We start from the raw sequence: 11,778 nt of genomic DNA on the forward strand, positions 1-11,778 counted from the left end.
CCCGTCTAGCCATAACCTGGCTTTCACCCCACCATATTGTTGTGCAGCCCACAAATGTGTTCGATTAGAAACAACAATTTAATGGATAGATTTGATCTAAATGAAAAACGTTTCATTATTATATCTTGTAGATGTCATAGTTAATCAGTAGTTAATTATTCCATAATTGATACTGAGCTACATTAATTGTATATGTTTTACAAGTACCTGGATTTGTCTTGGAACCAAAAGAACGCATAGTAATAGTTATTTTCCGGAATTATTTATGTAAAACACACGTTATGTCTGCCGCTGCAAATAGCAAAGGATTTCACTACGCATCCATTCGCTACTGTCATAGACTAATAACAACTGCGGTTACCCAGCTATTTATGAGGTATATTTTCAAATAATTTTATGTTAGCTATGAAATTTGTGTCACAGGACGAATGACTGTCGTGATGAAGGCTTATATCATGCTAGCTAGCTAGCTAGTTACCTAGGTAGCTAACAACGTTAGCTTAATTTCACATGGATGGTTGTATTGACACTGGAACTATTTCGTGTCCTACCTTCGCTGCCATTCAGTTCAGCACTACTAGCCACTAACGTTATAATAATGTTCAGTGCTTTAAAAATAATCATCAAAATTATACAAGTGTCATAGAAGCATTAATTATGGAGTACTCCACAGGCAAATACTCAGCTCTTTTATGGATATTTTAGTATATCAGAAACTACTTATGGACATTTTGTTGGCTTCTTACTAAATCCGATTCTCTGTTATTCTCTCCAGATCAACCATCTTTGGCTGAAATGAATTTTCTACGTAACCGTCTTGTTGTGCTGGGCCTGGTGTTGCTGGCCACTGTTCTGTTGTACCTGCTACTGCCGTCCATTCGTCAGGGCAGCATGGAGCCTTCGCTGGATGTCCAGAGGATGGGCCTGGTGGCTGTCTCTCCTCCTCCGCCTCCTGCCATCAACGTGTCCGTCCGCACAGGGCAGCTACCCGGGGACCCTCCACTCTTCTTCAGGGAAGCTTTGCCGGTCGATGGATCTGGTAGGCAGATATTGCCCAGGTGAGGGTAGTCAGCAGCAGTAAAAGTTGTCAGACATCCACACACTGAACTCTCTCCTCATACAAATTAGCCCAGCCCAGCAACCTCTTATCTGGAAACTGCTTAAAGTAAGAATTGCAGAGAACCCAAGCCCATGTAAACAGATTTACCTAAAGATGTGTTGATGCATAAGCACTGTAGTTACTCAATAATTATGGTTACCCTGTGCAGTTGTTAGTCACTGGATTGCCGTTACAGTAGTGAGGGAGGACTGAAATAAATAGTGACTTAAACACCTGGTTGTCTTTCCTATACAGGCTGCAAGTGGTCCTTCTCCATGGCCAAGCTTTCTCTTCCAAAACCTGGGAGGAACTGGGCACCCTGGCCTTGCTGGCCACAAACGGATACCAGGCCTTGGCTGTGGACCTACCAGGTTCGAGCTACAATAACATTCAAGCCTGAGAATGTTATGTTGTTTACCTGGCTGAAATGCAGTTAAAGCCCACTTAAAGCTGGAATCCTTAATGGTGAAACTGCCACATCTGTTTGGGATTTTACAACAACAAAGAAGTTACTTCAAACAACCAACACTGTTTTTTCCCGCAGACATCATTGCACGTGCGATAGAACAGTATGTAATGATTTTTTTTAACCACGATGCTGGATGCTCTTCGCCTCTGTTTCAACAACGAAACAGTAACAAATGTTACTGCAGATTTCAGCTTTAACTGTGGTTTAACCTCTATGGGCTAGGCGGGACGAATTCGTCCCACCTACGTAACAGCCACTTTAAGCCTGTGGCGCGATTTTCAAAACCTTAAAAATCCTATTACTTCAATTTCTCAAACATATGACTATTTCACAGCTATTTAAAGACAAGACTCTCGTTAATCTAACCACACTGTCCGATTTCAAAAAGGCTTTACAACGAAAGCAAAACATTAGATTATGTCAGCAGAGTACCAAGCCAGAAATAATCAGACACCCATTTTTCAAGCTAGCATATAATGTCACATAAACCCAGAAGACAGCTAAATGCAGTACTAACCTTTGATGATCTTCATCAGATGACAACCCTAGGACATTATGTTATACAATACATGCATGTTTTGTTCCATCAAGTTCATATTTATATCAAAAACCAGCTTTTACATTAGCATGTGACGTTCAGAACTAGCATACCCCCCGCAAACTTCCGGAGGAATTCGCTAACATTTTACTAAATTACTCACGATAAACGTTCACAAAAAGCATAACAATTATTTTAAGAATTATAGATACAGACCTCCTCTATGCACTCGATATGTCCGATTTTAAAATAGCTTTTTGGTGAAAGCACATTTTGCAATATTCTAAGTACATAGCCCAGGCATCACGGGCTAGCTATTTAGACACCCGGCAAGTTTAGCACTCACCATAATCATATTTACTATTATAAAAGTTTGATTACCTTTTGTTGTCTTCGTCAGAATGCACTCCCAGGACTGCTACTTCAATAACAAATGTTGGTTTGGTCCAAAATAATCCATCGTTATATCCAAATAGCGGCGTTTTGTTCGTGCGTCCCAGACACTATCTGAAATTGTAAATCAGGGTCGTGCGCATGGCGCAATTCGTGACAAAAAAAAAATCGAAATATTCCATTACCGTACTTCGAGGCATGTCAACCGCTGTTTAAAATCCATTTTTATGCCATTTTTCTCGTAAAAAAGCGATAATATTCCGACCGGGAATGTCCATTTAGCTAAACTGAGGAAAGTAAACAAAGCTTTCGGTCGACGCGGGCACGCGCCTGAGTCTCACAGTACTGTAACCAGCCACTACCCAAACGCGCTACTTTGTTTCAGCCAGAGCCTGCAAAGCCACGATTCAGCTTTTTGCCGCCTTCTGAGACCCTATGGCAGCCGTAGGAAGTGTCACGGGACAGCTAAGATCCTCACTCTTCAATAAACAGAGACAAGAAGAACGACACCTTGTCAGACAGGCCACTTCCTGCCTGAAACCTTGTCAGGTTTTTGCCTGCCAAATGAGTTCTGTTATACTCACAGACACCATTCAAACAGTTTTAGAAACTTTAGGGTGTTTTCTATCCATATGTAATAAGTATATGCATATTCTAGTTACTGGGTAGGAGTGGTAACCAGATTAAATCGGGTATGTTTTTTATCCAGCCGTGTCAATACTGCCCCCTATCCTAAACAGGTTTTAATGTGCTGCATGGTGTTGTTCACTGTGTAGCACAGCATCACTGACCCAACTGTTGGGAATGGCAGCGTGAAGGAGTTGGAAGGGAACACTATAATTACTGAACTTAAATACATATCAAGTTAGGTTCCTTGGTTCTCATTGAATTCTACAAATGTTTTTTTACACCCACACAAAATGCCAAATGGGATGGAGAACATATCTTATAATGCTTTATCAGTTATTTCTCCCACCAGGATTTGGGAACTCTCCAGACTCGGATGCTGTGAAGACAGACCAGCATCGGGTGGACCTTCTGGGGAGGTTTATGGAGGCTTTGGGCGTGAGGACAGCGGTGCTGCTCAGCCCCTCTATGAGCGGCCACTACTCCATCCCCTTCCTCATGAAACACAGTGCCCAGCTGCACGGCTTCATCCCCATAGCCCCAGTAGGAACCCGCAGCTACACCCCTCAGCAGTACCAGGGCATCCAGGTGAGAGCTGTAATGCTGGGTTTTTGGGTGGTTGGGAGTTCAGACTGATGCATAAACCTAATAAAAGCAAAGAACTGGATGAAATTTTGCTTGGAACTTCATACTTTTTTGGGGTGTGAACCAGCTTCCAGTGGGATGCTTGTAGTAGTAGCAGCGGAAGCAGTGCGGAAATGCCACTGTAAAGATGGCAATGATTACTTGAAGGCTGTGGCAGACCCGGGGGGTTTGGTCAAGACGTTTACCCATATCAGTCACGGACAGAGAAGGATTAGCTCAGGTTTCAAGGGTGTTTATTTAAATAATAGATCAAAAAGAAAATGATAGGTCTCCCCTATGAGACCCTCTCCGGGATGCCGTCTTCAGGTATTCCGGGTCTGGCTGTATCCTGTCGGGCACAAAACTGAACTCCCTCTTCTTACCTCGGCAGCCGTCAACAGTACCACGGGAGTCCTTTCTTCCCCCATTCCTCCTGTGTGCTGCCCTTCTGGCAGCTTTATGGGCCTTGCACAGCTGGTGAGCAATCCGCCCTTGATTACTCACCAGCTCCCAATCAGCCCCAATTAGTCCTGGCTGGAGAACCCGTCGAGACCTGGCACGTCCAGCAGATGGAGCCATCGCCTCATGATGTATACTCCATCTGTTACCAGGCCTCGACGAGTCTCCCCCTGGTGGCTGACCTGCTGTACGCCACAAGGCATGCAGTGCCTTCAGAAAGTATTCATACCCCTTGACTTATTCCACATTTTGTTGTTACAGCCTGAATTCAAAATTGATTAAATGTTTTTTTTTCTCACCCATCTACACACAATAAACCAAAGTGAAAACATATTTTAGAATTTTTTACTAATTTATTTAAAATTAAATACATAAATATGCAATTTACAGAAGTATTCACACCCCTGAGTCAATACTTTTGTTGAAGCACCATTGGCAGCGATTACAACTGAGTTTTTCAGGATAAGTCTCTTAATAGCTTTTCACACCTGGATTGTGCAATATTTTCCCATTATTTTTTAAAGAATTATTCAAGCTCTGTCAAATTGGTTGTTGATCATTGCTAGATATCCATTTTCAGGTCTTGCTGTGGATTTACAAGTATATTTAAGTCAAAACTGTAACTTGGCCACTGTCTTCCTGGTAAGCAACTCCAGTGTAGATTTGGCCTTGTGTTTTAGGTTATTGTTCTGCTGAAAGGTGAATTAATCTCCCAGTGTCTGGTGGAAAGCAGACTGAACCAGGTTTTCCTCTAGGATTTTTGCTGTGCTTAGCTCCATTCCCATTTATTTGTTATCCTAAAAACTCCCCAGTCCTTAATGATTACAAGCATACTTATAACATGATGCAGCCACCACTATGCTTGAAAATGTGGAGAGTGGAACTCACTAATGTGTTGTATTGGATTTGCCACAAACATAACACTTTGTATTCAGGACAAAAAGTGAATTATTTTTGCCACATTTTTTGCTGTATTACTTTATTGCCTTGTTGCAAACAGGATGTATGTTTTGGAATATTTTATATTCTGTAAAGGCTTTCTTCTTTTCCCTCTGTCAACTAGGTTAGTATTGTGGAGTAACTACAATGTCGTTGATCCATCCTCAGTTTTTCTCCTATCAAAGCCTTAAACTCTAACTGTTTTTAAGTCACCATTGGCTTCATGGTGAAATTTCTGAGCGATTTCCTTCATCTCCGGCGACTGAGATAGGAATGATGACTGTATCCTTAGTGTGACTGGGTGTATTGATATACCATTCAAAGTGTAATCAACCATTCAAAGTGTAATCAACTTCACCATGTTCAACGGGGTATTCCATTTTTTTACCCATCTACCAATAGTTGCCCTTCTTTGCAAGGCATTGGAAAACCTCCCTCGCCTTTGTGGTTGAATCTGTGTTTTAAATTCACTGAGGGACCTTACAGATAATTGTATGTGGGGGGTACAGAGTTGAGGTAGTCATTAAAAAATCATGTTAAAAACTATTATTGCACACAGAGTGAGTTCATACAACTTATTAGGTGACTTGTTAAGCCCATTTTACCCCTGAATTTATTTAAACTTGCCATAACAAAGGGGTTGAATACTAATTGACTCAAGGCATTTCAGCTTTTTATTTTTTATTAATTTGTAAAAAGAAAAACATAATTCCACTTTGACATTATGGGGTAACGAGTGACCAAAAAAAATCTATATTTAATCCATTTTAAATTCGGCTGTAACAAAAAAAATGTGGAACAGGTCAAGGGATCTGAATACTTTCTGAAGGCACTGTACATTTTGTTTACTTTGTAAGGGTTACTGTATATAGTCACTCTTAAGCAGTTAGTATCTGACATAATGGTCTTGGGCACAGCTAAACGGTTCTCTTGGCACAGAGAAATACACCAATAACAGCCGGTCTTGTCGTCTTACATCAGTGGAAGTCTGTGATTGTTTTAAGGTTATCCCTGACTGGGCTCACACACAGTCATAGTTGGTGTGTTTTAACTCAATTCACAATTAAATTCAATTACTCAGAGCCTCTATCAGTAATAAATCAGTGACATTTTTCTGATAAGGATATTTACAGGTTTTGTTTACATAAAAAATGTCCCTGACTGCTTTTGAATATTGTGCACCCATGCAAAATAACCACCAGGGAGCAGAATGGCGCTATGGGTATTTATTTTATTTTATTTCACCTTTATTTAACCAGTTAGGCTAGTTGAGAACAAGTTCTCATTTGCAACTGCGACCTGGCCAAGATAAAGCAAAGCAGTTCGACACATACAACAGAGAGTTACACATGGAATAAACAAACATACAGTAGAAAAAGTCTATATACAGTATGTGCAAATGTGGTAGGATAAGGGAGGTAGGCAATAAATAGGCCACGATGGCAAAGTAATTACAATATAGCAATTAAACACTGGAATGGTAGATGTGCAGAAGATGAATGTGCAAGTAGAGATACTGTGGTGCAAAGGAGCAAGATAAATAAATAAATGCAGTATGGGGATGAGGTAGTTGGATGGGCTATTTACAGATGGCCTATGTACAGGTGCAGTGATCTGTGAGCTGCTCTGACAGCTGGTCCTTAAAGCTAATGAGGGAGATATGAGTCTCCAGCTTCAGTGATTTTTGCAGTTTGTTCCAGTCATTGGCAGCAGAGAACTGGAAGGAAAGGTGGCCAAAGGAAGAATTGGCTTTGGGGGTGACCAGTGCGATATACCTGCTGGAGCGCGTGCTACGGGTGGGTGCTGCTTTGGTGACCAGTGAGCTGTGATAAGGTGGGGCTTTACCTAGCAGAGACTTGTAGATGACCCGGAGCCAGTGGGTTTGGCGACGAGTATGAAGCGAGGGCCAGCCAATGAGAGTGTACAGGTCGCAGTGGTGGGAAGTAAATGGGGCTTTGGTGACAAAACAGATGGCACTGTGATAGACTGCTTCCAATTTGTTGAGTAGAGTGTTGGAGGCTATTTTGTAAATCACATCGCTGCAGTCGAGGATCGGTAGGATGGTCAGTTTTACGAGGGTATGTTTGGCAGCATGAGTGAAGGATGCTTTGTTGCGAAATAAGAAGCCGATTCTAGATTTAATTTTGGATTGGAGATGCTTAATGTGAGTCTGGAAGGATAGTTTACAGTCTAACCACACACCTAGGTATTTGTAGTGACCTGTATCTGTAATGCATTTGCACAAATGACAGAATCTGTTTTTAGACATTGAGAACAGCCTTTGAAATGTATTTTTACTCTAATCTTAGTAGTAATACTGTCCACAATTTTACAGTAAAACACTAATGTAGGGTTGCAAAATTCTGGTAACTTTCCTGATTGGAGGGTTTCCGATTTTCTTTCTTATTCCATTCTGATTCCAGGAATCATCCAACCTGGAGTTCTAGAAAATTTTTGGAAAGTGGCCAGAATTTTGCAGCCCTGAACAGATGTATTGTTTCCTGATCCTTGCTTGCTCCTATGTTCTTGTTCAGACTCCTACTCTGATTGTGTTTGGAGCGCTGGACACCAACCTGGGGGCCCAGTCCCACAAGAATCTCATGCAGCTCCCACACCACTCAGTCCTGAAGATGGAGGGGGCGCGCCATGCCTGCTACATGGACAAACCTTGGGAGTTCCACCAAGCACTGTTGGACTTTCTCAGCAAACTGGAGTGAGAGGGGAAGGAAAAAAGAGATAAACAGGGTTGTGTTTGCGTGGAAGTGGAGAGATTATACACAAATAAGAAAAAGGGAAAGTAGTCCTCTGGGATAATAGGGCAAAGGCTGCTTTTGATATTACAAATTACCCCGGGCCCCCTGGTTACCCTGGTAGAGTGGCTTACCCCAGGCCCTTAGCCACCCTGGTAGAGTGGCTTACTCCAGGCCCCTAGTCACCCTGGTAGAGTGGCTTACCCCAGGCCCTTAGCCACCCTGGTAGAGTGGCTTACTCCAGGCCCTTAGCCACCCTGGTAGAGTGGCTTACCCCAGGCCCCTAGTCACCCTGGTAGAGTGGCTTACCCCAGGCCCTTAGCCACCCTGGTAGAGTGGCTTACCCCAGGCCCTTAGCCACCCTGGTAGAGTGGCTTACCCCAGGCCCCTAGTCACCCTGGTAGAGTGGCTTACCCCAGGCCCTTAACCACCCTGGTAGAGTGGCTTACTCCAGGCCCCTAGTCACCCTGGTAGAGTGGCTTACATTGCGATGCTTTTGTTGACAACCCATCAAATCGAGAGCAACTTTAAAAGAAGTTTACTCTTTGAGTTGAGCATGTAGAACAGAATATATGCAAATTCAAAGACTAGAAGCAAAGACTTGAGTTTTTTTCTACAGGCATCATTATTGGTTCCATGATGAAGATCAACATCAGTTAGTTGAGATGAGGATGAAGAGGTTAAAGGAGATCTAAGGCGATACTACCAGGGTCGTATTCATTCATGCACACTGTAGCAAAGTGTTTTATAACGGAAAACAAAAACAAGTGTTTCTTATTGGACAAGTTCAGGTAGTCCCTTCCTGTTTCATCCCTTTTGCTTCTGTTTGGTTCATAGTGAATACAAACGACCCTGTTTAGCGAAATTACCTGTGAAAATTGTGAGATCAGTTAAAAAAAAATCTTGTGTGTTTTTTTTTTTAGACAGAATCAATGCTTGCCAATTCACAACACTCATGGTACAGAAACTTGGATAAAGACTAACAGTAACATTAAGATATTTATTTATAGACTTCAGCTCCCTGTTAAAGCATGTTCACGTTCATTCTGAATTTCTTGCTGAAGTGTGTGTGTGTGTGTGTGGGGGGGGGGGGGGTCCAATGATGATTAAGGTATTTACTAAATGAGAAAGCTGTTACAACCAGGAAAGTACACTCCGTTACATTTCTATGTTATGAGGATGACCACTATTTTAAGTTATTATGAGTTTGTACATATTAGGTGATTTTGTTTCATCGGACAACAAATTAAAGCCTCAAGTTAAATGGCTTAAACAATCATGAAAGGTATTTTAAGTTGTGCTGTTATTGCGCTTAAGTTCCTTTAATAAAGACTGCAGAAAATATGTTCTGTATTTAGTTATTGTCTATTTACAACAAATACTCAGTGAAGCAAATATACAAAGACTACTGGTCGGAGAAAAATGTATGATTTGGAGATCGATTGCACATCCTTTGTGCCGAATGTTCCAAGCAGAGAGGAAGAGGAGAAGCGAGAGGCGTAACTCGGCCCAAAATCTGTCTCTTTAAGTAAGTGGTGTTTTTGCTTGTTTTTTAGCCCACCAAGCAAGTCGTTTTTGTATGGAGGTCAATGCGAGTGTGGAATTTGGTCAACAAAAAATGGAGTGTCCTATTTGTTACGTGAGGCTTATTTGATCGAAAAGACATTTCGTGATGTTTATGCTGTTACGAATGGATGATATAAATACACACGTGGCAAACCGGCAACTTGGAGAAAAAATATTTTGTATCGGAGTTGTGCCTGTTGGTCACACGATACCAGAATTTAAAAAAACGAGCTGGCGCACACCCAGAAAAAATGTTTTGTGTGGAGGTGTTGACCAACTGCGAATCAACTATAAAAATCGAGTCGCACACTCCATATATTAAATCACCAACGTCTCGGCATAACTGCCTTCTTCAGGGGCGACACAATACCGACATTCTCATTGGCTAGAATGGTCCCACGTGATCTCGCCTCAATTCAAGGGCTTTATTGGCATGGGAAACGTATGTTAATATTTCTAAAGCAAGTGATGTAGATAATACACAAAAGGGAAATAAACAATAAAAATGAACAGTAAACATTACACTCACAGAAGTTCCAAAATAATAAAGACATTTCAAATGTCATTATGTAAACTCAGCAAAAAAGAAACGTCTCTTTTTCAGAACCCTGTCTTTCAAAGATAATTTGTAAAAATCCAAATAACTTCACAGATATTCATTGTAAAAGGTTTAAACACTGTTTCCCATGCTTGTTCAATGACCCATTAACAATTAATGAACAAGTACCTGTGGAACGATCGTTAAGACACTAACAGCTTACAGACGGTAGGCAATTAAGGTCATGAAAACTTAGGACACTAAAGAGGCCTTTGTACTGACTCTGAAAAACACCAAAAGAAAGATGCCCAGGGTCCCTGCTCATCTGCGTGAACATGCCTTAGGCATGCTGCAAGGAGGCATGAGGACTGCTGATGTGGCCAGGGCAATAATTTGCAATGTCCGTACTGTGAGACGCCTAAGACAGCGCTACAGGGAGACAGGACGGACAGCTGATTGTCCTCGCAGTGGCAGACCATGTGTAACAACACCTGCACAGGATCGGTACATCTGAACATCACACCTGTGGGACAGGTACAGGATGGCAACAACAACTGCCCGAGTTACACCAGGAATGTACCATCCCTCCATCAGTGCTCAGACTGTCTGCAATAGGCTGAGAGAGGCTGGACTGAGGGCTTGTAGGCCTGTTGTAAGGCAGGTCCTCACCAGACATCACCGGAAACAACGTCGCCTATGGGCACAAACCCACCGTCGCTGGACCAGACAGGACTGGCAAAAAGTGCTCTTCACTGACGAGTCGTGGTTTTGTCTCACCAGGGGTGATGGTCGGATTCACGTTTATCGTCGAAGGAATGAGCGTTACACCGAGGCCTGTACTCTGGAGCGGGATCAATTTGGAGGTGGAGGGTCCGTCATGGTCTGGGGCGGTGTGTCACAGCATCATCGGACTGTGCTTGTTGTCATTGCAGGCAATCGCAACACTGTGCGTTACAGGGAAGACATCCTCCTCCCTCATGTGGTACCCTTCCTGCAGGCTCATCCTGACATGACCCTCCAGCATGACAATGCCACCAGCCATACTGCTCCTTCTGTGCGTGATTTCCTGCAAGACAGGAATGTCAGTGTTCTGCCATGGCCAGCGAAGAGCCCGGATCTCAATCCCATTGAGCACGTCTGGGACCTGTTGGATCGGAGGGTGAGGGCTAGGGCCATTCCCCCCACAAATGTCCGGGAACTTGCAGGTTCCTTGGTGGAAGAGTTGGGTAACATCTCACAGCAAGAACAGGCAATTCTGGTCCAGTCCATGAGGAGGAGATGCACTGCAGTACTTAATGCAGCTGGTGGCCACACCAGATACTGTTACTTTTGATTTTGACCTCCCCCCCCCCCGTTGTTCAGGGACACATTATTCCTTTTCTGTTAGTCACATGTCTGTGGAACTTGTTCAGTTTATGTCTGTTGTTGAATCTTGTTATGTTCATACAAATATTTACACATGTTAAGTTTGCTGAAAATAAACGCAGTTGACAGTGAGAGGATGTTTCTTTTTTTGCTGAGTTTATATATAGAGTGTTGTAATGATGTGCAAATAGTGAAAGTACGAAAGGGAAAATAAATAAACATAAATATGGGTTGTATTTACAATGGTGTTTGTTCTTCACTGGTTGCCCTTTTCTTGTGGCAACAGGTCACAAATCTTGCTGCTGTGATGGCACACTGGTATTTCACCCAGTAGATATGGAAGTTTATCAAAATTGGGTTTGTTTTCGAATTCTTTGTGGATCTGTGTAATCTGAGGGTAATATGTCTCTC

At 42.5% G+C, this 11,778-nt stretch overlaps 1 protein-coding gene across 3 annotated transcripts; it reads left to right on the forward strand.

Annotated features, from left to right (window-relative positions):
• Window positions 1-173: 173 nt before the first annotated feature.
• abhea (Abhydrolase domain-containing protein 14A) lies at window positions 174-9,242 on the forward strand. Of its 3 annotated transcripts, none has more exons than XM_014167451.3 (5): window positions 174-376; window positions 776-1,058; window positions 1,355-1,470; window positions 3,463-3,714; window positions 7,683-9,242. In XM_014167451.3, the coding sequence occupies exons 2-5, from the start codon at window positions 908-910 to the stop codon at window positions 7,863-7,865; spliced, it is 702 nt and encodes a 233-aa protein (XP_014022926.1). In that variant the 5' UTR covers window positions 174-376; window positions 776-907; the 3' UTR covers window positions 7,866-9,242.
• Window positions 9,243-11,778: the final 2,536 nt, after the last annotated feature.

The sequence above is a fragment of the Salmo salar genome, chromosome 22 (genome assembly GCF_965601325.2).
Source record: "Salmo salar chromosome 22, fSalSal1, whole genome shotgun sequence".
In the NCBI taxonomy this organism is placed as follows: domain Eukaryota; kingdom Metazoa; phylum Chordata; class Actinopteri; order Salmoniformes; family Salmonidae; genus Salmo; species Salmo salar.

Coding starts and splice junctions, on each gene's coding strand:
- abhea (XM_014167450.3), top strand. CDS start 796: ATGAATTTTCTACGTAACCGTCTTGTTGTGCTGGGCCTGGTGTTGCTG. Junction 1,059..1,354: donor GGTAGGCAGATATTGCCCAG/GTGAGGGTAGTC, acceptor TTTCCTATACAG/GCTGCAAGTGGTCCTTCTCC. Junction 1,471..3,478: donor CTTGGCTGTGGACCTACCAG/GTTCGAGCTACA, acceptor TTCTCCCACCAG/GATTTGGGAACTCTCCAGAC.